Source organism: Spea bombifrons, chromosome 12 (assembly GCF_027358695.1).
Source record: "Spea bombifrons isolate aSpeBom1 chromosome 12, aSpeBom1.2.pri, whole genome shotgun sequence".
Lineage (NCBI taxonomy): Eukaryota > Metazoa > Chordata > Amphibia > Anura > Pelobatidae > Spea > Spea bombifrons.
This window is the reverse complement of record NC_071098.1, coordinates 32,264,735-32,290,807: the sequence shown is the minus strand read 5'-3', so window position 1 is coordinate 32,290,807 and position 26,073 is coordinate 32,264,735. Positions and strand designations below refer to the sequence as shown.

Sequence of the window (26,073 nt, the reverse complement as noted above, 5' to 3'; positions counted from 1 at the left end):
GCATTGACTTGAGGAGCGCTCAACCTCGAGACGGCAGGCTCAGTAACTACCCCGGGGCTAATATGGAACTGCCCCGGGGCTAATATGGAACACATCGTTAACCTCTTGGTGGCCAAAAGACCTTCTTATCAAGCAGTATCTCCCCATTTAGCCCATGAGGCGGATAGAAGCCTCTAACCTATGGCTGCTTTGCCATGAATCACTTTAATTGATCTTCACCTATCACATGTTGGTGTTCAAGCTTTAAAACCTAAACTTGGGCTCTAAAAACGTGAGAAAATCCTCTCTATAAATCCCCAAAAATCTAGCTTGTGATCCTAGAGCAGATCTGGTGCGCACGATCGATCGTTTGTGTTTAATTGCAACTTTCGATGTGAAGCATGTGGTCTCCGTAGTATCCAAGTGTTATTTCTCTCCTTGGTGCGTTCACCCTGTTTAGTGAACCCCTTTTCACCAATTCTGAAGATTCTGAATTTATTTTTTAATGTATAAATTTCATAATTGAAAAACTTAAATAAAAAACTTAAATGATAATAAAATAAAAATATTAACTCATTGTTGAAATGCTTAAAGGGATTTAACAAAGGGCAGGAGGGAAGTTTTATTTAAAAGGAAGGGAAATGTTGGAACAAGAGGTCGGAACCTAACACTAGAGGGTCGGAGGCTGAGATGGAACGGAAGGAAGTTTTACTTTACTGAGAGGGTGGTAGATGAGTGGAACAGCCTCCCAGCAGAAGTGGAAGAGTGTCAGAGTATTAAACACGCATGGGATAGGCAATATGGCTCCTGAATCTAAGATGAGACCAACGACTGATTAAGTTTTGAGTCTTGGCGACTAGAGGGGCCGAATGGGGCCAATCTGCCGGCAGGTTCTATGGTTAGAATTCTGACGCAGATTAAGTCTGAAAAGTATCAAAAACATAGAGGTTTTTTTTTCTTCGCTCGTCGCTCTACGCTTTAACGCGACGGCCTTGTTGTTTTTCTAAACGGGGTGAAAAAAAAAGTTGCAGATGTGAAAATAAAGATTATCAGCTGGAAAACACAGACATTTAAGTGCAACCTTTTCCTTGGTATAAAGTCGTTAAGATAACACATGCTACGGAGTGCCGAGCTAAAAATAGCCTGTGGGGATCGAGTTTGGGGCTAAAAATAGCCTCCAAGTATATATGTCTCTGTGACACGGGATACCTCTGTACCGAAATACGCTCTCACTCAATGTAAACGAATGATAACGACGCCGGGGATGTTCCCTGAGTGTTCTATGAAGAACCCGAGGAGTATCGAGTTCCACCGATGTGTTAACGCGACGTACTAAGTCGCGAGTGACGGCCATGTAATTCCTCCCCGATATCCTGTGGGCTGTTACGCTGTCAGACACAGAGAGGTACATCCTGCTTGAACACAGACACGCGGCTGGCATCCTGTTTATCAGGAAGTCGAACAATGAGCTGAAAGCGCTCCCAGAATCCTTTCTGCTCCTGCGTTAGATCCATGACATCAAACAATGCCCAGGACAGGATGCCATTAGAACAGTGCAGATGGTACGGGGTGATACAGGGCGAACGAGGGACTGTGCCAGTCGCCGGGGGACTGTTGGGAATGAAGCGTGAAACCGGGATATAAAACACGGACCAAATTTACCAAATGCATCGTAATGACTTAAGGATCCCCTAGAATGTGAGGGGTACCCACGCAAGCCACGACTAGCGTTGGTGTAGTAGATGCAGGGCTGGGGGGGGGCGCAGTGACATCAAGGATCCTGTATTGGGGACACAAAGTATCAAAGTACTTCTATTCTCCAGGGAAGGTTCCGGCATATTGAGCCGAACCTCCTGTATTTTAATGGGGGTGTCTTGGAAAGGTGAGACTTTGTGTTATTATGTAACCAAGGCAAGGGTCCTCCATATCCGAGATCCAATATCTACCAAATGTCTCGTGGATTGCCCCCAAAGAGGCACCCTGGGAAGGCGCACTCAGACCCTCAAAATTCATATATCAGAGCCCTCCCTCTTTAACTACATTTGCCATTTAAAGAGATTCCGGGCCACTGAAGAGACCGCCCAGCCTGAGCAGCAAACTCTTAAATAACGTGCGGCTGCTTTTACAGACCGATAGATTTCATCGAGCTACAAGAATATTTACACCGAGCAGATAAAGGGATGTAAAACTTTATTTTATTAAAAATATGCCACTTTTTAGGATGATTCCAACCATTTTTAAAGGAGTCACTTGCCGCGATATCCTGATTCGTCAGTAAAAGGGTGTCCGAGACAAACCGCAAATGGTCCAGGTATTACAATTTGTTTATTTACACTGTACATCACGCAAACCCCAGCCACGCGGGGAACTGATTCCAGGACACGCACACGCAAAGAAAGAACAAGGTTCGCAACGCCGTGGACCGTTTAGAGAGCGCACATCGCCAACAAACAAAAAATATGGAGGTATGAAGGGGAGGGCCGCGGGACTTATTTTAGGAAATATTTTGAGGCTGAAGATCTAGTTGGAAGGTCTTAGATACAAGAAGCTCAAAAAAGGTGGTAAAAACAATGTATTGCAACGCGTGAATGTGAGAGAACGCCTGTTCCTGCATTATGTGCACCGACCACCAGGGGGCAGTAAAACCCAGCATTCTCCTCCACAGTGGACGGGACCACAACCCACGGTCAGCCCCGGACCCAGCCGTCTAAGGACTTCTGCTGAAGTTGAAAGGTGGCTTTGTTGTTAAAAGTAACACGTTCAGGTTAAATGGGAAACCTTTAATCTTAAACTTTCCTGCCGATAGCTTCGGATCAAATTTTACACCATGGCCCCGAAAACACGAGTGCGGGGCCAGCAAGTGGTCGGTCTGGAGCTCTGCACCAGCGAGATGAGAAATAAAAATCCTTGAGTGAAAATATTTAAACAGTGAAATGGTCAGAAGCTGCTCGCTGCAATAAAACATCATAAACCTATAAAAATAAAAGGAAAGGGGGCACAAGCCGCCCCGCGCGGGTTCCCGTCTATCAGCAGAGACGGCAGTAGGCCACAGCGATCCCTGTGTATTACGCAGCAGAGTCTGGGGAGGGGGAACTGTACGTGTGGATGAATTAAAATCGTTGGGCGGAGGTCCGAGGGGATGCCGGGCTTCTGAAACTGTAACAAGTCCGTACGGCTGGGTGTTTATCTAAGGCCCAGCTTCTTCTTCTCTCGCTGCTTCTTGCGCACGACGTCGATGTTCCGATCTTTCCACATGCTTTTCCTGAGTTTAATGGGACGGGAACCGACGTATTTACCTGAGGAGGAGGAGACGGGCAGCCATGAAACCAAGGTGCTCACAGTGGAACTCAACATTGGGGGGGGGGGCACATATTTAAGTGGAAGTCACATTTACGGATTAAGAGAACCGACAGGACACAGAAGATCTGACCAACTCGTATGGAGTATAGCAGTCATCAAGAGGATTTCGACTCAGGCTCTGTTTGTTTTTTTACGCAATAAGCAATAAAATGATCATGGGTAAAAGAATTCTCGGAGCTCCCGTATCGTCATACTTTCAGTAAACTGCGGGAACTGGGGTTTCTTATAATTACCGTTCATCTCCCGCATGGCTCTCACGTAGTCGTTGGGGTCCTTGAAGCTGACGAAGCCGTAGCCTTTGGTTTTTCCCGTGCGCTTGTCACGAATCACCTTGGCCTTCAGGAAGGACGGGTAACGGCTGAAGGCGCGGGCGAGGATGTCGTCGTTTACCTCATTCCCCAAATCACCGCAGAAAATCCGGAAATCATCTGCGGGATTACACAAATTTGTCAAGAACAAACAAAACTCGGGCGCACGAGAGAGCAGCGCACGGGGCGGAAGCAACACCACGATAGAAGCTACACCTCACTGACCCGTTTCCCATTCCAGCAGACTCTGATCCTCCCAGGAGGTACCGGCTGCCGTCCGGATGCATCGTTTTAATTTCTCGGGCTTCGCTTTCTTCTTATCTTCTTGGACGGGTTCTACGACTACCTGCAGAGGGAACACACCGGCGTTACAGGAAGAACGAGACACCGACGTGGCGACATTTACACGCGGCTCATTCTTCAGACTCGCCTCTGGCTGCACGGGTTCAATTTCCGGCATGCTCGGACCAATGACCGCATCGTCGAAGCTCATCTCCTTCTCGTCGGCCATGGCCGGGGGTTCAGGTGGTTCCTCCTACAACAGAAGACAATCTCACAACTTTGCCGAGAGAAGAAAATGTGACGGAGCATCGCGAAGGATATGGACTCACCTCTACCTTCCTAACAGGGGGTGCCGTGTAAACAGTGGGAGCCGCCTGTATGACAGTTGGGTTCATTTTGGGGGAAGGCTGTACGGAAGGCCGGGGAGGTGGGGGCATGGGGCCCACCGGAGCTGGCTGTAGACAGAAAGGAGCAGTAGACGTTAAAAATTAAAGAGAAGACAATCAAACACATCGGACAACATAAAGACAGAAAATAAAACACTGTATCCTCTTACAGGTGGTCCGCTCCTCATGTTTAACGGAGGTGGGGGCATATGGTGACCCATGAGTGGTGGCGGAGGACCATGCATCTGATGAGACATCAGTGGCTGTGGGGGCGGCATTCCGGGGTGACGTGGACCCCCTGGAAATAAAGTAGAAGATGGACAGTTGTTAGGCTTAGAAGAGAGCATCATCCCGATGTAACAGCGCCAACGCACGCGCTTCTCACCTGCTCTCTGCTGCAGGACGTGGGGGATAAAGGAAGGCCGGGGCATCGCATGCAGGTGATCGGGGGGCCTCTGCAACGCATGGGGGATAAAACTGGGTCTCATCATAGGCGGCCTTGGAGGTGGTATCGCTGCGGCCACAACAGAAGGGGGAGAAAACATGGTCAGCCTTACAAAGAACCAAAACAGAAAGCTGCAAATTTTACAAACGTCTGTTCTCCAGTCCTGTTCTGCCACGTACTCTCATGAAGAAGTATTGTTCAACTCCCAGACTCTCAGCCAGCAGAACACAGTTTGATGTGCTTTGGGTTTATTTTTTTTTTTACCTGGGCCAACGAACGGTACAGGGGGAGCGATGATCGGAGCCACGACACTGGCTGCAGCCGCTGCCCGCGCCTGCAGGCTCTGCTGCACCTGCGGGAGGGGGGGCACAAAAATAAATTACGGGGTTACAAATAAGTGGATTATTTATTATCTGTATCTTATTGGGTTTTGGTCACCTGACTTTTTTTTCTACCAATAGCTAGCGTAGAAATCTCTAGCAATCTTTTTTGCTGGCATCAATTTATTAAAGTGGCCCCATGTGCTTCTGATTGGATATTATGAAGAATTAACACGAATCTTGTCACTTTCTATTAGGGCCAATTCTAGGTAATTAATATTTTTTTTACTCCTAGCCACGAGCCCTGCCTGAGAATGGACGGGGGGGGCGCACCATGTACGGAGTCCACCTTATCCTACGCCCTGTATGAACCCTTAAAATAATAAGTAGAACTTGAGTCTGGGGTACAGTGGATTCCGATGCTTCCTCACCCTAAAACTAAAAAGGAATCTTCTTACTGTTATTTCCCTAAACACTCAAATTTTATCTGCTTTTTAAAAGAAAAATCCCTCCTCTGCCATAACTTAGTGAGGTCGACAGATAACGCTAACCCTATAAGCCACGTGCTGCGCATGGGATGCCCAATCGACCGTTGATAGATTTTAGGTTTCCACGCAGCATCACATGCAGCGGGGATCTGGGTACGAGTGGCATCGTAACCTCAAGCATCCCCACCTGCACAGGTGAGTTTAGCCAAGCGCTGCATCACTTACCTGGTGATAGGTGTTCGTTGCTATAATTGGCCGGATGATGGGAACCGCTGGGATAGCCACGGGAACGGGATCAACCGGAGGCAGCGCGACGGGGGCACCCAGTACCTCCTGCTCAAACCTGTAGGGAGTGAAACGACAACATCAAACCATTCATTCTCACACCCTGTGTGCAGACAGATAGACAGACAGACAGACAGACAGACAGACAGACAGACAGACAGACCTCTAGGGATTAGGGGGCCGCCTCTGTATACAGGAGCACAGACCCCCAGGGTTTAGGGGGCAGCCTCTGTATACAGGAGCGCAGACCCCCCATGAATTAGGGGGTTGCCTTGGTATACGGGAGCACAGACCCCCAGGGTTTGGGGGGGCCCTCTGTATACAGGAGCCCGGACCCCAGGGTTTAGGGGCCCTCTGCATGCGCACACCCGGGGTTAGGGTGCAGCCCGCCCCAGGATTGATATAAAGGGCTTTCTCCCACTTACAGGGCCATCTCGGCCTCCATCGCCTTCATCTTCTCCTCTCCACTTTTCTCCGCCATTCTGCCGCCGACCTGATCCCCACAACCGGGAATTCAGCACTTCAGCTTTTAGATCAAGAACGGCGCAGCCAATGTGACGTACATTCCGCTTCCGGTACAACCAGGAAGTGTGCCGCCATCGAGACGTGAAACGCATCGGAATCGCCATGTGACTGCATGGCCAGCGGCAGCCGGTGATTGGCTCTCACAGCACGTCTGCAGAGTGTTATTATTACTGTAGTTGCCCCATCAGGGGGTAACAGGGTTCAAAACAAGCAGAGGAGAGATTAATTTCGGGGTAACTGTGACATTTTTATTATAATGGACTATTTGCACATTGAATTATGCAGAGAGGGATGGAGAATGTGTGACCCCGGGCGCCGCGGGGCTTTTAAACCCGGAACCTGTAGGTCCAGAGGTCCCCATGCTTATTTGTCTTTTTGTATTTTAAGAGTGGTAGGTACATGGAACACTCCTCAGGGGTAGATGTTAACGCGTGAGAAGGTAACTGTCATACGTGCAACATGTCCTGCTGTCCTGGGCATTAAACCTAGAACCCAGCCAACAGATCGGCCCCTTTCGGCCCTCGTCTAGTTGCCCGTTTCTCCTGCTGTAAAGACTCAGACCTTTATCAGTCGTTGGTCACATACCTGGGAACTCTCAGGGTTTTTGCCCCGGAGTCTCAGGATTTTTGCCCTAATTTCGCGGTGAAGGGGACAATTCTCAGGGTCACACAGTGCGGAGCTTCCCATCCTACCCCACTGTAATCATACATTAAACTCCCCATTGGTGGCTCTAACACCGTCGTCATGGGAACCTTGATTTGTTATTTAAAGATACAGTTAATTGAGTCACCTGCAGTCAAGCAGGGATATCAACCATACCATAAAAGTACCAAAGGAGTCACCTCCAGACTGTGATCCCGAGAATCTGCCCCTTCACCCTGAGATGGGGGCAAAACCAAGACGGTAAATATTTATTATAAATTAAATGTGTTTTCTAATCATCATTGAAACCGTGATAGAAGCCCCGTCTGCGGTCACCGGCTTCATGCCAGAAAGCAGCTTGCCTGTAAAATGAAACTTCACTCATGTTTCGGGGTCTCTCCATTAACAAAGCAATGGAAAAAAAAAAACAATGGGAATATTTGGGTTGTGGCTTTTTATTTTAAAACACAGTAAAAATAGCTTTGGTTTGGAATTTATGGCTCTGGCTCTTCAGATGGTTACCATAGAAGTCAAAGCATAAACTACTGATAATCTTTAGTGGGCCTGGAGGGGAGGCTATTAACTAGCACCTAACATAACCGTATGGCTACAGCAGAGCATGCTGGGACTCGTAGTGCTCCTGTCAGGCTACTCCATTATGTATAGAAAACATTGGACTCTATTTCCCAGAAGGCAATGCGAAGACGTCTCTCGGGTCATTTGGAAATTGTAGTTTACGGCTCCCTAGACATCCATTACAAATTAGGTCAAAGAAACTACAACCCCCAGCAGCCTTTGCTTTGTTTCACCTGCGCTTGCTGCCGCCCCCTTCAAACACAGGCTTCATTACAAATGCCGGGCTGGCCCGCCAGACATTGTTGAAGACCCCGCTGTAGATGCCGCACACAATTGCCTTTACCGTAGATTCGGAAAACGGTCTATCAGTACGTTTCCCTCCTCTAGAATGAGGTTGTGTTATGACTACATTTCCCGCCTCTCCCTGCGCAAATGCGAGCCTGCCATACGGTCTGTCTGTCGCGGTGCCTTCTGGGATTTGTAGTCCACCAGGCGGCTGTGGTCAGCCAATGAGATGCGTGCAGGACTCCATCTCCCATAGCGCCTTGCAAGGAGAGGCTGCCAGAGACAAACCGAGCCTTTGGCGCCGGCGCCGTGCGCAGTATTATTGTAGTTCCCACAGCACATCAAGATGGCGGCTGCGGCCTCGGCTGGTCCCGGAGCCTCGGGCTCGGTTCGGGGCCGGTTTCCGGGCCGGCCGTGGGTCGGGAGGACCGGGAGCAGGGCTGACAGGGCTCGGGTGCCGTTTCAAGCTGCCGGGGAGAGCCCGGACCCCGCGCAGCTCCGGATTCTTGGACTTCATCTGAACATGAAGCGCCTGGCGGGGGCCTGCGGACAGGACAGCGGAGACAGTGACAGCACCGAGGTGGGGAGAGGGGCAGGAGATCTGGGGCAATGTACACCGCTATGGCCTAAGGGGGCGCTCCATAGGCAGCGTGAAAGTGGCACCCCGCCCTAGGGGCTGCATGGGGGTCTTGTGCCCCCTAGGGGCTGCATGGGGGTCTTGTGCCCCCTAGGGGCTGCATGGGGGTCTTGTGCCCCCTAGGGGCTGCATGGGGGTCTTGTGCCCCCTAGGGGCTGCATGGGGGTCTTGTGCCCCCTAGGGGCTGCATGGGGGTCTTGTGCCCCCTAGGGGCTGCATGGGGGTCTTGTGCCCCCTAGGGGCTGCAGGGGGTCTTGTGCCCCCTAGGGGCTGCAGGGGGTCTTGTGCCCCCTAGGGGCTGCAGGGGGTCTTGTGCCCCCTAGGGGCAGCAGGGGGTCTTGTGCCCCCTAGGGGCTGCAGGCAGAACCCCTATGGTCTGTAGTGAGAACCCCCTAGGACTGCTTTGAGAGCCCCTGGGGGCTGTAGTGACAATAACATTCTCAGCCCCCTGAGCTGTAGCGATGACTGTTGTCACCCCCCCATTCAGTCCCCCTTAGCTACGTTTCTTTTGCCCTTCCTGATAGTAGTTATGAGTATGCAGATGCCAGACAGCCCCTTCCTTTCCGCCGCAGTCGTCTCTCCTCCTATGGGCTTCTTCTTGTGTTTTCTGGGTCTCGGTGTGGTTTCCGTGGCGTTGCCGTTCGCTCTCCGGCATTCTGCTTTCGGTATCGGTGGTTGGACTCTCTTCTGCCGAAGTACCGTTTGTAGACCTGCCAGCGATTCAATAGTCGGGGAGGGAAGGAATTCCTGGCGATGCCCTCCCGCCGTGGGGCATTCCTGCGGGCCTAGCGGGTGCGTTGGGTGGATAGAAGCGGCGATGATGAAGGATGATGCTGACCAGATGTTAATAAAGGGTAGAAGGAGGTTAATGAAAGGTGTTGGCAGCGGTGCCAGCCGCCGGGATATGCGGTGAAATCCGTTACCGGGGCAGCGGGAGCGACTTGGTTTTCTAGAAAGCCTTTGGACGGAGCTGTCCAGCAGTCAGCGGTGGAAGGGAAGTTATTTCCGCACGGACCCGATCTAATAATAAGTCAGCGCGGTTTCTTTAAGAGTCACGGAAAAATAAATCGTCTCCCGTCAGCGGAGCCGGCCGCCGGCGGAATAAATCGCGTCCCCCCCTCCCGTTTGCTGGAACTACTTTGGGTACGACGTGGAGCGGCTCTGCACGGAGCGCTCTTTGGTTCTATTCTTGATACGTTACCTGTCTTTGTTGTTACTCTTGTTGGCGTTTAGTTATTCGCACCCCAATCATCGTGTTCTGGGGTTCTCCAGCCCTGCTACTGTTGCATTATTTGCCCGGAAGGGGCTCGTACAGCGTGTTCGCGCATGCACCAGGGGTGGCTAGAGCGCCTAATGCGTACGTATCTCCTAAAGCCGCAGGAAGAGCTGTCCGTGTGCAGAGCGTGTGACTGATATGGAGATCATGTGCTCTCAGGCTACTGGGATCTGCTCGTTTTATGCTTGTTTTAGAACTGAAAAAACGATAATTTTTTTTTTTTGTTTAAATGCCCATTTTGTTATAAAGTGCAGCTTTTTAAGGTTTTCCTTTCCCGTCACTCGTCACGGAGCCGGTCTATAGGTTTTATGTTCCTTCGTGAGTCAGGTGTCTTCGCTGAGGTTTCATTGATCAGTTGAGTTGCAGCAGCTTTTATATTGAGCTGGGTTGTGGATGTTGTGCGTCTCCCGTCGGGTTGACTTGGCCGTTGTGAGTCTCCTGTGGATTTGCTGGCCGTTGTGAGTCTCCTGTCGGGTTGCTGGCCGTTGACTCGGCCGTTGTGAGTCTCCTGTCGGGTTGCTGGCCGTTGTGAGTCTCCTGTCGGGTTGCTGGCCGTTGACTTGGCCGTTGACTTGGCCGTTGACTTGGCCGTTGACTTGGCCGTTGACTTGGCCGTTGACTTGGCCGTTGACTTGGCCGTTGACTTGGCCGTTGACTTGGCCGTTGTGAGTCTCCTGTGGATTTGCTGGCCGTTGTGAGTCTCCTGTCGGGTTGCTGGCCGTTGACTCGGCCGTTGTGAGTCTCCTGTCGGGTTGCTGGCCGTTGTGAGTCTCCTGTCGGGTTGCTGGCCGTTGTGAGTCTCCTGTCGGGTTGCTGGCCGTTGACTTGGCCGTTGACTTGGCCGTTGACTTGGCCGTTGACTTGGCCGTTGACTTGGCCGTTGACTTGGCCGTTGACTTGGCCGTTGTGAGTCTCCTGTGGATTTGCTGGCTGTTGTGAGTCTCCTGTGGGTTTGCTGGCCGTTGACTCGGCCGTTGTGAGTCTCCTGTCGGGTTGCTGGCCGTTGTGACTGGTCGGAGAGTCCAGTCTCGGTCCTGTTGAATTTAAAGACTTCTGGGTCAGGCCGAGGCGTGAAGCTTATTTCTTTCAGGTTGGCTTCCTGCATATAGATGAGTTCTTATATCTGCTGGCAGGTGAAGTAACGTCAATAATAGAAGCCGAGTCTGTATTGGCCGGACCAACTTATAGACCCAGGACTCGAATGCCGACTCCATGACCAACTCATCAACGGCAGTGTCTTGGGTTGTCAATGGCTGACCCAATCGCGTGTTGAGTGCTTGTTGAGATGTTCTCGTCGCTACTGCTGCTTGAATTCGTCCTGTTGAGCTTAATTTAAAGTTAAAGATCATGAGAATGAGCCCTCACCCGCGCCGGCCCTCACCCGCACGCGCGGGACATCTGTATTTATTTTTATTCTTACCAATGTCTCTTCTCGCAGGATGAATTTATGGGATTCAGTGGCGATGAAGGCTCCGCGGAAAGCACCGTCCGCTCGGCCCCGAGATCAGATAAAGGTGAGACGCGTTATAGAGTGCGAGCTTCTTTGCTCATTCACGGTAAAGCTTCCCCTTTCTATGTGTTGGATGGGTCCCCAAAGTGGCTGCTTTAGTTTCAAATTGTATGGAAAAGTTTGTTTTGTGTGGAGAACCTGCGCTGCGGAGGCTTTTTCGCCCCCGATTGACGCGTCCAATTAAAACGTTAAAGGATCTCTTTTTGTGTCCCATTTTGTCCGCAGGAGAAAGTTCCAAGCCGAAAAACTCTTTGGTAACTAAGGTTTCCCCGACTAAGCTTGAGTTCTGTTCTGTGGACCTTTCCAAGACTATTTTTACCCCCGAGAAGGTGATCCGAGTGCATCTCACGCCGATCGACCCATCCATGTACGGCTTGGGAAAATCCTCGATCGTCTTTCGTCCGAGCGAGAAGCAGGAGGCCTCCAAAAAGCAGACATCTCCTCTTCCCGCCTGTTCGGCTAAAGCTCCCGGAAAAGGACAAAAAGACGGTGTAACTACCTCCCCAGGGCGGCGCGACGCCTCCGACGATGCTCCGAAAGCCAGAGGACGACCGAGAGGCAGCAAGAAAATGGCGTTGACCCCTCGCCAGCGTAAAAGATCATCTTTGAGGCTTAGCCCAGCTGTCCAGCGCGAGGAGGCCGTCGCGAATGAAAGCACAGATAGCCCCCTTAGAGAGATTCCTCTGAGCCAGACAAAAAGCCGAGCGAGCAGAGGCAAGGGACGGGTATCCGCCAAGAAAGTGCCTCCGAAAACACCCGAGAAAGGGCAAGACCTGTCTCCGCCTGCCCCCCCGCAAGCTACTGATGTACAGAAACCCAGACGCAGGTCTGGGAAAGCCAAAGCGTCCGACTTGGGGAATATCTCGGAGACCGATGTGCGCGTTAAACCGAGCGAGCCTCGCCTGGCTTTCAGCGAGGAAGGCAAGAGAGTCAGCCAGGTTCCGAAAGTAAAATGGAAACTCCGTGCGGGGTACCGGCAAGTGAGCGAGCTGGAGATGCTTCCCGCCGCCGAAGAGCAAGCGGCGCTCGAGCGTGGCGGAGACCTTCCGAGCGCGGCCCCTGCGCAGGAGCCTACGAGCCCTGCATGTGAGGTGCCGCTGCCTGCTGAAGAGAATGCGGCCCTCGATATCGAGGAGAACGTTCAGCTAGGTGGGGAATCCTCGGTGCCGGATGATCCGGTATCGAAAGCGGAAGAAAGCACTGAAAAAGAAGAGGCTAGTGAAGTAGGAGAACATCAACACGAAGAAAGTCCGATGTCCGCAGACGGTCAGGAGGAGGAAAATAATCTGGTCGACGGGTCAGCTGTTGAGGAACTCTTAGTGGATGAAGACGCCGCTGTGGATAATCAAGAGCCTGCAGAGGTTGTGTCTGCCGATAAGACTCTAGAAAGCTGTATATCTGCTCCCGAAAGCTCTGCTGATGTCCCGGGAGAAGCGCCTGCCCGCGCAGAAGAAGAACAGCCTGCGGCGGAACCAGAAAACCCAGATGATAATAATGTAAGCGAGACGGTCGACTTACCAAACTCTGCTTCAAAACCATTTCACAGAAGAAGTTCTGTACGGCGACGGCGGCGAAGATCTCATCTCGGACGTTCCCAAAACAGAAAGAAGGCAGTGGCTCAGAGATACCTGTCCGACTCTAAAGACTCCGAGAGCAAGGCACAGGCGCCGCCGCCGCAGTCTTCCAAAACGCCGGAGCCCGCAAAAAGCGGGGGCCTAAAAAACATTCGTAGTGATGGCGTGCCCTTAGCGAGGGCCCGCCCCCCACGGGTCATTAAAACCCCCCAACGCTTTATGTACGACCCCCCATCCCCTCCCACCGCTGGACTCCAAGCGAAGCCCGCTCCCTTAATGCCAGACGCCGAGACGAATGAGAGCAGCTTGACGGACTTGGACCCGGAGTCCCTCTCCGATGCACTCCCTTCCCTTTCAGACCCCTGCCTCGGTCTTTTTAACGATGAGCACCTCCACTGTTTGCTGCCCCCCCTCTCCCCCCGCACGGACTCCACCCCGACGTGCTCCTCCGTGTCCTCGGCAGCTTCTTCACCTTCAGTGCAGTCCTGTACCCCGACGCCAAACGAAAGCAAGAGGAAGAACATCTTGCGCGCGCCCACCTTCTGTTGGAATTCGTTTAGTGTCTCTGCGGCCGAGTCGCTGCCCACCGCGAGCCCTCCGAAGCCCCTCTTTCGTTTGCCATCCCCGGGGTCTCCCGAGGAGCCCCTGCAACCCGGTTCACCTGCATCTGCTCCGCCGTCCCCTCTCACCACTCAGATCAGTCCTAAGTTGGAATCTGTCAAGCGCTCTCCCATTCTCCGTGCTCCCCAGTTCACTCCGAGCGAAGCCCACCTAAAAATCTACCAGTCTGTCTCTTTACAGGACACCGAAGCCAAAGCCTTGTCTGCAGACCTCGGTCTGGGGGCCGCAGCCGTGGCCCCCGTCCCCGAGGTTCCTGCGAGTCCTTGCGCAAAACAGAGCGACTTGCAGAGCGGCAGCCGTAGGGCGAATCACTTGGCTCTGCCTCTGTTTGTTGACCCTGCTCTGGAAAAGATGGACGACGACGTCTGTGACTCTGCCGCCCTGGTGTTGGCGGAATCCAGCCAGGACTTCCTGGAGCAGTCGCTGTCTCTCCCTGATCCGTTGGACATCTTGAACATGGAGTCTCCCGGTCCTGCCCTCTCCTTGCTAGAAACCGAACCCGGCGAGGTGTCGGAAATGCCCCTTCCGGACGCCGTTAAACCGGAGCCGGTGCACAGCCGCCTGGCGGTCCGTAAGATGACCCTCCGACGGAGATCGCCCTCTTCTCTTTCGTGGAAGAGCGTTTCTGCTCCTCCGAGCGAGCCCCTTCTGTCGGGCACAGACCAGAAGGTGATTAGTCTCCTGGAGAAGGCCAAGCGGCAGCTCATTAAGATCGATAAGCAGAAGAGCGCAGAGATGGTGAGTGGCCGCCCTGCTTTTGTCGAGGTTTTACTTCTCACCCGACGGCTTTTTCATCTTTGCTTTTTCCCTTTTGCTTCTTCCCCGCAGGGCATGGCTGCCGATTCCCCTAAAGACTCTGCGTCTCCTCTTACGCGTGCGGACAACAGACCCGGCGCTCCTGTGGGACAGGTAGTGGAACGCGTGCAGAAGAGGGGGGCGGGGGGGTCCTAAACGAACCTCGTTACTTAGTCTTCCCTTTATACCCCTTTTCAGTGCCAAGACTCTCCGCTCCAGGGGCCGCGGATTAAACATGTCTCTAGGCATCCTGCCATGCCCTTGGGGCAGCCCCGCGCGATGATACCGGAAGATATCCCAAGGCTTAGCGCTCTTCCCCCGAGTGAAAGAGAGGCCGACGTTCCTTCCGCTGAGGTGGCAGCTGCAGCGGTAGAGGGTGAGTTGCCTTTAGCAGTTTTTTTTTTTTCCCCTGCCTCTTTTGCGTCTCTGGTTTTTTTTTTTATCGAGCCTTTGTTCTGTTGACAGACACCTCGTCCGCCTCTGAGCCCGAGAGCCGGGCCGCGAGGCCGAAGGCGGTGAAAGCCATGGTGCGGAGGGCCGGTTCGCTGTCGAGGCGGAGGCTCCGGATGGGCCGCTGCGGCGCCTGCAAGGGCTGCGAGGTTATGGACGACTGCGGGAAGTGCGTGAACTGCCTGGATAAGACCAAATTCGGCGGCCCCAACACCAAAAAGCAGTGCTGCGTGTGAGTTGCTTTGTGAGATTCATTCACTCGCGTTGAATGATGAGACCTTTAACACCTCGTGTTGCCTGCCTTGTGCCAACGTAGCTTTTTATTTATTTTTTCCTCCCCGGTAGGAAGCGGCGGTGTGAATTGATCGAGGCTCGACGGCAAGAGAGAGTGCAAAAGAAAGGTGATCTCGCGTTCTTTTGTTATTTTGCACAGTGTCGGTGGAAGTGGCTGGTGTTCCCCTCCGATTGTCTTCTTGGACCCCACGCGGTGTCCGGCTACGCGCATCGAGCGGTGGCTGAGCTTTTTTTTTATTATTAATGTAGGTCGGAAGGTGGTCCGAGCGCAGCCTCGGCGAGACAGTCAGGCGGTGACGCGAGACAGTCCCACGGAGTCCGACGACACGTTTCCCGACGCGGGCCGCAAAGAAGAAGCGGACGTTTCTGACGTAACGGACAATCCGATGCTCCAGCGCAAGTCTTCTCGCCGGTGCGTCCGGCAGCGTCCGTGCTACGGCGTCTTCCCCGACTCGGAGGACTCCGACTATAACCCGAGACCCAGCGTTCCCCGGCGGAAGCAACGCAAGGAACCTGGTAAGAGAGCGCTGCGCCCGGCACACGCGTGTTAACAAAAGGCTTTGATCTGTTTTTTAAAGCGGTAGTGCCACTAACAGTCGGTCGAGGATGATTGGAGTAGGCAAAGACCACGGACGGGCGTTGCTTTTGTACCTAGACTGGTGTTTAATTTTATCGTGCAGATTTACCCCCCCAGGAACCGGAGGAGCCAAGTAAACCCCGAAGAAACCCTGCGCAGCCTGTGATACTTAGAGCCCGGAAAGGTCCTGAGCAGGTGAGAGCCTTGGAAGAGCGGAGCGGAGCCGTCTCTGACACATCCCAGACTCTCCAGTACTCTTTGTAACTCTGACCCTCGTGCCGCACGCCCGCTGTCCTCACTCTGTTCTCGGCTGGCAGGAACGGCTGGTGCCGGCAGAATGTTGTCTTCAGGAGTACTTAGCTTAGTTGGAAGACCCTTTCTACCTCTGTCTGTCTGCAAGGCAATGCCGGTGTCTCCAAACCTCAACCCTCCAGCCTCCCTGTATATATTGACCACCGGGACGCGCCGCTGCCAGATAATACTTTTTTTGTAGAGACCTTGCTTATCTCCGGCATCTTTCTGCTGTTTAAGGGGCCGTAGTATGTAAAGAGACTTCTTTTTTTTTTTTTAAATGTCCCCTCTGCCCTTAGGAGTCTGTTTTGCCAGGAGGATCGTCCAAGTCAAAGTTGGCAGATGGGACGCGCCGACTGCGCGTTGATTTTAAGGTACTCTCTCTGCGCTTTAACTACACGGGCGACTTTGGGACGTAAGTGGAGTCTAACGCTGTGGCGCTCTCTCTCAGGAGGACTGCGACTTACAGAACGTGTGGTTAATGGGAGGACTCAGCGTCCTCACCTCGTTTCCCGTGAAACCATCGCTCGTATGCCTGCTGTGTGCGAGCCGAGGGCGGCATAAGGTAAACTGTCGCGCTGCGCGGTGGCGGGGGCTCTTAAGTGTATATATATTATATATTTATGCCTTTTTATATTGTTTCTTGTCTCCTCTCAGCTCCTGCACTGCCAGGTGTGCTGCGAGCCTTTCCACCCGTTCTGTCTGGAGCCGTCCGAGCGGCCCCTGCCCGAGCAGGAAGAAAGCTGGTGCTGCCGCCGCTGCAAGTTCTGCAACGTGTGCGGCCGCAAAGGAAAATCCAAAAAGGTAGATCCGGAACAACCCCCCCCCCGGCTTATCCAGTAAAGCCCTCCAGTGTAACAGCAAACGCCCGGCAGAGGTTTATGGGAGTTTAAGTCCATTATGTGACCGCGGTGAAAATGTGTAACCACCTCGTGTTACGTTTTTCAGCCTTTGCTGCAATGTGAACTGTGCCAGGCGAACTACCACGTCAACTGCTTAGGGCCCAATTACCCCGTGAAGCCCCCGCGGAGCAGGAAAGGCTGGGTAAGTCCTGCTGGAAGAATCTGGCCTCCTTTCTTCTGTTTTTTTTTCCCTCTTCCCGTATTCTTCTATCTTAGAGAAGCTTCACTCTTGTGTTGATCTCTCCTCGCCCGTAGATCTGCTCCGCTTGCGTTCGCTGTAAGAGCTGCGGGGCTTCTCCGGCGGTGGAAGAGGACGCGGAGCTGTCCGAAGGCAAAAGCCTGTGCACCGAGTGTACTGCTCTCTACGAGAAAGGTCAGTTCTCTTCCTTGCTCTGAGATCCGCACCGTCCAGGGTAACATGGCGCGTCTGACGTGTCTTCTTTACGCAGGGAACTTCTGCCCCATCTGTATCCGTTGCTATGAGGAGAATGACTACGAAAGCCAGATGATCCAGTGTGTTAAATGCGACAAGTGGGTGCACTCAAAGTGCGAGGGGCTTTCTGGTGAGTATGCAGAGAGGACGCCCAGTATATTCTCTTTCTTCGCCTTTAGTCTCCCGGCTTTATCACCGTCCTCTTTCTTCTCCTGCGTCTCCACAGACGAAGGCTACGAGATCTTGTCTAACCTGCCCGACAGCGTGGTGTACACGTGCCCTCCGTGTCTTGGCGACAATAATGCAATGTGGCGGGAAGCCATGCTGTCCGAGCTGGCTGGTGGGCTTCAAGAGGTGGTTCAGGGAATAATGACCTCCAAACATGCTGCCCCTCTGCTGCGGTGTACCGAGGTGAGCCTGTCCCCAGGCCGGATGTATTCAGAAACACTCGCTCTCATTACACTTTTTTCTAGGATTTCTCTCGAGTATTTTTTTTTTTTTTTTTTTTAATGGTGGGAGATCATGCCGGTGTATATTGGGGCCCTAAAATATTGCACTGTTATTAGGGAGCTTCTGAAAGCTAAGCTGCCCTCGTGGTAAATATGGGTCGATCGCCACAAATTTGTGTACAAAAATAAATTAAATATGGCCAAATCGCACTCTATTCTCTGGTTAAAAGGAATGATGTCATTGTTGGTATTTTTTATTTTTATTTTTTTAGTAAGAGGAAGTGTTGGGTGCGCAGCTAAATGTCTTCCCCCGGGTTTCTGGGAAACCACAGCCTGTAGATTAAATATTCGCGGCCATGGCCAAATACTCTGATAATTTACACCCTTTTCTCTTTCTAATTCCTACTAGTGTTCCGGCGGCAGTAAGTGTCCCCGCTCCCCGTGCGACCTGCAGTCCTTGGCGCAGCTTTTGGAAGGCGGCCACTACAGCTCTATAGTAAGTGCGCCGGGTACCCGAAATATGTGGTGGAGCAGAGAGTTTGGCCTTCGAAGTCTGACCCCCGGCCCTTTGTTTGCAGAGCACTTTTAATGACGACCTGATATGGATCATCCAGAACAAAATCCAGCAGAAGAGCGGCGAGTTGGAAAGCGACGGGGACGCAGTGAAGAGCTTGTATCTCAAGGTAATGGACAAAGCGTCACGCGTTTCCGGAGACCCTTAGACTTTTTTAATGCGTGTTTTAACGTATTTCTTACGTTCCGCAGCTTATGGAGAAATGTTTCAGCTGGTTCCGCGTCGAAGAGTCTAAACATTGGGGGGAAAGCTGCCAACCCGAGACCAAGTGAGTGCGGGGGGGCTTATTTGTCGATTCCCAGCTTCTTGTACTTTGTGATGACGTAAATGGCCAGATCTGTCTTTTCCTGAGGTGGTCTCTTTGTGTTTCAGAGGTGTCCTCCCCAAGGCCGTGATGCCCCCCTCCTCTGACCATACCTACGCGTGTTGGCGGGGCAAAGCACACGAGTCTCCCTCAAGCAACGGGGTATCGGAGCACCCGGCTTCCCCTCCGGAAGGTACGGCAGAGCCGTGGGGCAGGAGACCGAGCGACCCGTCCTCACTTTTCCCTTTTTCATACATTTTTTTTTTTCTCCTTTTAGTGAAGAAAGAAGTGGATGAAGACCTGAGCTGCGGCGCAGACCCTGAGGAGGACAACCGGCAGTGTGTCCTCTGTCTTAAGTTTGGAGATGATGACCCAAAGGTGGGTCAAAGGGCTTTAGAAACCTCTTAGATTTTGTTTACCACTTTACATTTTTGCAGGGAGGAAAAATAGGAAATGGGTAATTTTCTAACAAATTATATATAATAAGGAATATATTTACCTGCACCACCGATCGGCATTGCCATTTAAGCAAAATTCTAAATTGCCCCAAAACTTTGCCCCCCCCCCCGACGCCTAATCGTGAATAAGTACGTCTGCCTAGTAAGGGAGGTGTGTATAGTTACGCATTGCGTATATATCGCCCCGTCCAGGACGCCGGGAGGTTGCTGTACATCGGCCAGAATGAGTGGACTCACATCAACTGCGCTATCTGGTCGGCCGAGGTGTTCGAGGAGAACGACGGGTCGCTGAAAAACGTCCACGCGGCCGTGGCTCGCGGGAGGCAGATGGTGAGTACCGGGCGGCAGGCCGTTTGCGTTGGGAGCTCCGGGGAAGGTTCCCGTGTCTGGGTTGCCCCCTCTGCCCCTGCTCCGGGGTATATGTATTGCAGACCCCTGTAGTTTTTTTTTGTAACCGGAGATCTCCGATTCATGTTTTTGTCTTTGTTTTTTTTCCCCTTCAAACTGATAGCGTTGTGAATATTGCTCGAAAATCGGTGCTACCGTCGGCTGCTGCCTGTCCACCTGTCTCAGTAACTTCCACTTCATGTGCGCTCGGGCCAGCCGCTGCAACTTTCAGGACGACAAGAAGGTGTTCTGTCTGAAGCATAAAAAAATGCTCGACGGCACGGTAAGAATCACGTCCCGTCCGGCCGGCCCTCTCAGCTCCTTCCTCCCCTGGCCGCTCCGAGGCTTACTTACATTTTTAACCCGTTGAGCGTCAAATAATACATGTAGCCCCTCTTGTGTTCAGCTTTTTATCCGGAGTACGGGGGAAGCTTTTCTCTCTTACTCCTAACACTTCCTGAATAGAAACCAGCCGTAATGCATCAAAAATACCTTCCCCGGTCCAATGTATATATATTTTATTTACCAAAAGATTTCTCTTGTTTCCCGTTAGAGCTGCCCCCACCCCATTTATCTGTTCCCAATGTAACTTCCTGTGTTGTATGAAGATGCTATATAAATAGGTCATTCAGACCCCTCCGTTCTATATTGACTTCCGTCTCCGCTGTCAGCAGACCGTGGCCGCTGACTCTTTCGATGTCCTCCGGAGAGTCTACGTGGACTTTGAAGGAATCAGCTTTAGAAGGAAATTTCTTCAGGGCCTGGAGCCCGAGAACGTTCACTTGATGATCGGTAAGTAGGTTCGGGGGGTTCGTACGGAGTCCGCTCGTGCCGCTCGATGGCCTTTGTACCCCATCGCCGCTCCTCATGCGCTGCTTCTCTCCTGTGCCTTTTATCTGTGACGTTATCCGCTTCCCCAGGTTCCATGAAGGTTGATAGTCTGGGGATGCTGTCGGACCTGTCGGTCTCTGAGGGGAAGATTTATCCTGTTGGATACGAGTAAGTGCCGCGTAGACCCGGCCGTTTGGTATTTGGTTGACGAAGGGTTTCACGGTATAATATAAAGCCGGGTTATTCTCCTCCTGTCTTTAGGTGTTCGCGGCTGTACTGGAGCACGTTGGATGCGCGGCGGAGGTGCTGGTACAAGTGCCGGGTTCTTGAGCATCGCCCGAGAGATGGAGAAGCACACCTTGAGGGAGACGAGGACCCGAGTGAGAACAGGACGATCGTTCATAGTCCTCTCTCCATTCCAGGTAAAATCATACAAACCATGGATTCTATAAACAAGTCCTAAAACCTACATCTTCAACATCGACATCTCCCTTCTTGTAGACGCAAAGCTTAAAGAAGCCGCCTTCCTCTCGCCGGGCGCGGATACTTTCACGCACGGTCAGCCTCCGTCTCTGGAGCCGGCCACCACCGCAGCTGCTCCCCGCTTCTTTTCCGGTGCCCGGATAAAAACTCCCAACTACTCTCCTTCACGAAGACCTCTCGGGGGCTCGCGACCTCTCCCTTCACCAGGTAACTGAACGTTCACAAAACTGGGAATATGGGAACAGCAGGGGCCCCTCGGATCCCATACGAACATGGCGTCTGTGCAAAGCTGGCCAATGGGGCGGAAGAATGATCGTGTATCTATAGGATAACTTCTATAGGATAACTTCTATAGAATAACTCGTACATCTTCTGATTTCTTTTGCAGGGAGTCCCTCTTCGTCTCCGTTATCCCATCACATTTTGACAGTCAGCGACCCAGAAGTTACCCCGCTTCGTCGGACCAGAAGGCCAGCCCCACCTGCCCGGTTAACTCGGCAGTCTTCTGGCCGACATTCAAAGGATTCGACCAGCCCGGTGCAATCGCCTCCGACCTGTCAACTTACGCGACCCACGTCGCCCAAGAGCGAGACGCCGGTGCAGCTTGTGTGCGGGGCCGCGGACGTGGAGGTAGATGGGGGGCTGGTGACGGGGCCTTTGCAGTGCGGGGCTCAATTGGTTGTTGGGACCGAGTCCATGGCTGACGAGTCGGAAGGCGCCAGCAGCTCGGAGGAGGAGAACGGAGAACGCTACTACGAGTTGACGAGGACCGTCGTGTCCAAAGAACCGTTCAGCCCTCTGCTCTCCTCTTCGTCGTCCGGCCGTATTCAGCAGCTGGATGGGATCCACGACAGCACAGACAGCGAGGATGGCTCTCAGGGCCCGCGCGGCATTGTGGGTAACGGGAAGGCTCCTTCTCACCTTCCTTCTGACATCGCTGACTTTGTGTTGAAGAACACTGGAAAAGCCGACGTGAAGGCTTCCTCCCAGGAGCTGGCACAGCCGGCGCTCTCCGCTCCGGATCCATCCTCCTCTTCATCCACGCAGAATGGCAATTCTTCTACTTCGCTTTCCAACGGCACGGACTGCGCTCCCTATCCGTCCTCTAAGGGACCTCCGCCTCTCAGGGACCCGCCGCAACTGCAAAGGGTTTGCCATCCGCCAATTGCCATCCCCCAAAGCCCTTTATGCCCTCCGGAGGCACCGATGGTGACTGTTTTCAAGCCGGAATCTAAGATCATTTTGGTCAATAAAACGGGGCCGGTAATTCTGAAGTCTGCACTCGGCCAACTTCCTATCATGCAGCAGCCACCCAAAGCGGAGCAGCTCCCCAATTCCATGCCTGTCAGGGCTCCTGCCCCGCGGCCTATAAGAGCTGCCTGTAAAACTCCTATGCCTAGTCTTCCTCATCCTCCTCAGCCTCCTCGCTCGCTGCTGCCTCCGCTAACTCCTTCCTCCCACCTTAACACAGTTTTCCTGCAGGCGACTGCATCCTCGCCCATGACTCCGGGTCAGTCATGGACTCTGCGTGGTCCTCTGCTCAGCGTTCTTCCCATGCTCAATGTTGTGCAGAGCGCTGGGCATTTAACTTTGGGAGGTCCAGCTTTAATGACCCCAACCATTACCAGCATCCCCCAGACGTGTCTCCTGCAGGGCGTTCCGGTGAGTTCGGGCCTGTTGGGTGTTGCCCCCGCGCCTGTTAATCCTTCCCCGCAGCCTGTGGCCCAGGCCCAGCCGCCGCTTCCACTGATACAGCCTGTACCCACTGCCATCCTCCCCCTGAAGAGACCCTGCACCTCAGTCAACGGCAACCCTGTCAAGAAGCTCAAAGCCGAAAAGACGGACGGGCCGAAAGCAGAGAAAATAGACCTCCCGGCGCTCGCCAAATCCGCCGGAACAAACCTCAACTCTGTCTCGAGGTCTCCGGTTATCAGCAGGTACGAGATAACACGAGGGTCTCGCGAGGCGGTCCCTGGCTTTGTTCTTGTATGGAGTGTCTGTCACCGATGAAAGCTGGAAACAAGTAGAACGTGTCCTCTGTTTCTTTGTCACAGACCAAAACGGGCCAGAATCAAAGCTCCGATGCTCCAAGACGTGCTGAACCTCGACTCCACGAAGGAGGAACAAGCCTTGTGTAACGAGTGAGTCCAAAAGTCCTTTGTGTCCCAAGAGACGCGTTACGAGACCTCTCTCTTACTCCGCTTCAGTCCTTGCGTCACTGGATGGCGTCTATGGTACGTTGGTTCCGTTCTTTAGGTTTCTGTGTTTGTTTTCCATGCCCAGGCTGTTCGTGGACCTCACTGTGGACGTGAAAGTCGAAGATTCCCCACATCCGTCGCCCAAAGAATCTCCTTGTTCCGAAGGAAGCGAAGGTACCGGGATCGTTAATGATCAATCGGACGCGGGGACCGGGTGGCGGGAAGCTCTACAGTGTATATCGGCTGATTCTGCTGCCACGGCAGAAGCTCATTATTACACAGAGTCTCTATTAATCCTTTGATCTCTTTTTAGGGTTTGTTTCCGGTTTCGAGGATTTCTATTCCCAGGAAGAGGAGAATCAGATGGCGAAAAAAAGTGGTCCGCACCTCCGCTTCGAAATAATCAGCGAGGATGGGTTCTACGTTCAGTCTGACAGCGCCGAAGGTAAGCATCTCGCCGCTCTGCGTTTACCGGTCTACTTAGAACGCGTCCGTAATAGACAGATAATGTAGAGCCTGCGTAGAAGAGACGCGTTGATCTTGCCCTAAAATATAGGCATGTTCCTTCTCCATGTAGACGAGTAACGTTTGTGATCGGAAGGTCTGGGGAAAGGAATTATGCAGAGAATATTACGTTTTTGGCTCGTGTTTCTGCAGGTGCATGGAAGGCTGTTCTAGAGAAGGTCCAAGAAGCTCGCGGAGTGGGAAGACTCAGACACTTGTCTTACTCAGGTACGTTCGAGATCCTCCTCCTGGTCCTGCGGCTAAACCTTCTGAATGCGTTGGGTCGGGGGTTAGTTTTGAAGTCCCTGACACCTGAATCAAACGTGCAGCATGCTTTGCCTCAGGTGTAAGGAAATCTCTGCCTCCGGCTGGCGGGGTTTGTGTTGCTGGGCAGAGTTCTAAAGATTGTGCCTTTTTTCTGGGGCAGGTTTGAGCGGCGCTCGGATGCTCGGGATCCGGCACGATGCCGTTCTCTTCCTGCTGGAGCAGCTCATCGGTGCCGAACGCTGCCGGGGGTACAAGTTCCTCTTTCACCCCCAAGAAGTGGAAGAGGAAGAGCTTCCCACGAACCCATCCGGCTGCGCCCGCAGCGAGTTCTATGTCCGGTACGATGCGCGCTGGAATAAAACCAGCCTTTTTGTTCACGTTTCACGCCGAGATGTTGTCTCACGGCCCCAAACCTCTTCTTTTTTTATTTTTAGGAAAAGCACCTTCGATATGTTCAACTTCCTGGCGTCTCAGCACCGCACGCTGCCCGAGATCGGCCCTTGTGAGGAAGAGGAGGAGGAAGTGCAGCTAAAATCCACAAGGTATCGGCGCGACCGTTACGGAGCTTTCCCGGCGACCGGCTGTGTGATACGTTTTCTTTGTGATCATCGATGATCGGTCCAGCTCGGCCGTCTGATCTTTGTTGTGTTTTCAGACGAGCGACCAGTCTGGATCTGCCGATGGCGATGAGATTCCGGCACCTGAAGAAGACCTCCAAGGAGGCGGTCGGCGTGTACAGGTGCGTCGCTGACCGGGGGGTGCATGGAAGGACTCAGTATTTAGGGGAAACTTGCCGAATTCACTAATCCCCGAGTGCAAGTTGTCACGGCGTGGAGTCTGATCCGAGTTCAGATGTCTTTTAATCTTTAATTCATCTCCAGGTCGGCGATCCACGGCCGGGGTCTGTTTTGCAAAAGGAACATTGACGCGGGAGAGATGGTGATCGAGTATTCCGGAATCGTGATCCGCTCGGTGCTGACGGATAAGAGAGAGAAGTACTACGATGGAAAGGTAACTTTCACGAAGCCCGATTCATTCAGGAGCCATTATGCCAAAGTTTTGCTTTGAGGTGGTTTCTTCCACAGAACGTATCCCCTTCTACATCACCATGCTCCCCCCAGAATATATGAACCTCCTTTCTCCATCTCTCTCTGCTGCAGGGGATCGGCTGTTACATGTTCCGTATTGACGACTTTGACGTGGTTGACGCCACCATGCACGGCAACGCCGCCCGTTTCATCAACCACTCGTGCGAACCAAACTGTTACTCTCGGGTGATCCACGTGGAGGGCCAGAAGCACATCGTGATCTTCGCCCTGCGCAGCATTTACCGCGGCGAGGAGCTCACCTACGACTACAAATTTCCTATAGAAGACGCCAACAATAAGCTGCCCTGCAACTGCGGCGCCAAGAAATGCCGGCGGTTCCTCAACTGATCTCCCGGTCGCCGCGTGGAGCGGGACTTCCGGCCCGGGGGGTGCTGGCACCTCCAAAACCGCACGTTGGACGAGACGGGAACGCTCCGTTCTGGGGTAGCAGCCAGCGAGGGGCTGTAAAACGTTCTAGAGGAGGGGGTCGTCGTCAAAGAAAATCGCACTTTACCCGCTGTCCGTAGCGGGCGGTTTGGGGGGTCTCTTCTCCTTCCTCTCAGGGTCTTCTCGGACTTGTCGTCCTCCTGGATTCAGCTTCTCCGTCGGCCCCGTTTTTCCTTTTTAAACCTCAGCATTTTTGTAGGACCCCCGACGTTCTCAAGGTGCGCTCCGCGGCGGACAAGGTATAAGTTACTCAACGGCAAGGACACTGTTTTCTCACCTCGGTCTTTTAACCTCCTGGTGGATCAGTAAGTACTTCTGGTTTGTTTCTTCCCCCCCTGGATAACTAAATTCACTCCCATTGGACGTTTTATCCGGCTTAGGAGACGAGTACCTTTTTGGGGGTGACAATCATTTTTAAAAGTTTTTTGCTGCTAATTACCTGCCAAGCCCTACAAGGGTTAACATTCCCCCCCCCCAGCTGCTTTGTGCATTGTGTTCAATCCGACGTCCCCTTTAATGCCACCCGTGAGACACCGAACCATGATTATCCCCCCTTTTCTCCCGTGTTTTTTTTTTTTTTTACGATTTGAGGGAATGAGTGAACTTACTGGAGTTTTGAAATAAAATATAATAAACGTGAGCCGGCGTGTTGTGGATAGCGTGTGGATAGCGTGTAAATATCTGTACAAACATTTGTAAGGAAAAGTCTTTTCTATGCACTTTTTTTTTTTTTTTATTTAAGGATTTGCTGGAGATTAATAATGTTTCATGTTTCACCTCCTGTTTAGCATTTTAAATAAAAGGAACATTTTTTGTCAAAACTCTTCTGTGATTTGCGTGTA

The 26,073-nt window shown here is 52.5% G+C and overlaps 2 protein-coding genes across 2 annotated transcripts; one reads left to right on the top strand and one right to left on the bottom strand.

Annotated features, from left to right (window-relative positions):
• Positions 1–3,053: 3,053 nt before the first annotated feature.
• Positions 3,054–6,432, bottom strand: RBM42 (RNA binding motif protein 42). The gene is made up of 10 exons (XM_053451645.1): positions 6,279–6,432; positions 5,794–5,911; positions 5,025–5,112; positions 4,701–4,829; positions 4,486–4,613; positions 4,259–4,384; positions 4,074–4,182; positions 3,873–3,989; positions 3,573–3,767; positions 3,054–3,275 (listed from the first exon to the last, which is right to left on the bottom strand). The coding sequence occupies exons 1-10, from the start codon at positions 6,332–6,334 to the stop codon at positions 3,163–3,165; spliced, it is 1,179 nt and encodes a 392-aa protein (XP_053307620.1). The 5' UTR covers positions 6,335–6,432; the 3' UTR covers positions 3,054–3,162.
• Positions 6,433–8,168: 1,736 nt separating this feature from the next.
• Positions 8,169–25,230, top strand: KMT2B (lysine methyltransferase 2B). Its single transcript, XM_053451567.1, has 37 exons — positions 8,169–8,461; positions 11,233–11,308; positions 11,530–14,237; positions 14,328–14,408; positions 14,493–14,670; positions 14,760–14,976; positions 15,090–15,145; positions 15,288–15,554; positions 15,719–15,810; positions 16,206–16,280; positions 16,358–16,471; positions 16,564–16,710; positions 16,855–16,950; positions 17,064–17,181; positions 17,258–17,371; positions 17,468–17,652; positions 18,100–18,186; positions 18,269–18,373; positions 18,456–18,532; positions 18,637–18,761; positions 18,846–18,946; positions 19,219–19,356; positions 19,538–19,696; positions 20,088–20,205; positions 20,334–20,412; positions 20,506–20,666; positions 20,746–20,934; positions 21,116–22,664; positions 22,782–22,868; positions 23,011–23,099; positions 23,239–23,370; positions 23,583–23,657; positions 23,857–24,034; positions 24,131–24,238; positions 24,352–24,435; positions 24,578–24,707; positions 24,857–25,230. Exons 1-37 carry the CDS (start codon positions 8,228–8,230, stop codon positions 25,130–25,132), a joined length of 8,805 nt encoding a protein of 2,934 aa, XP_053307542.1. The 5' UTR covers positions 8,169–8,227; the 3' UTR covers positions 25,133–25,230.
• Positions 25,231–26,073: the final 843 nt, after the last annotated feature.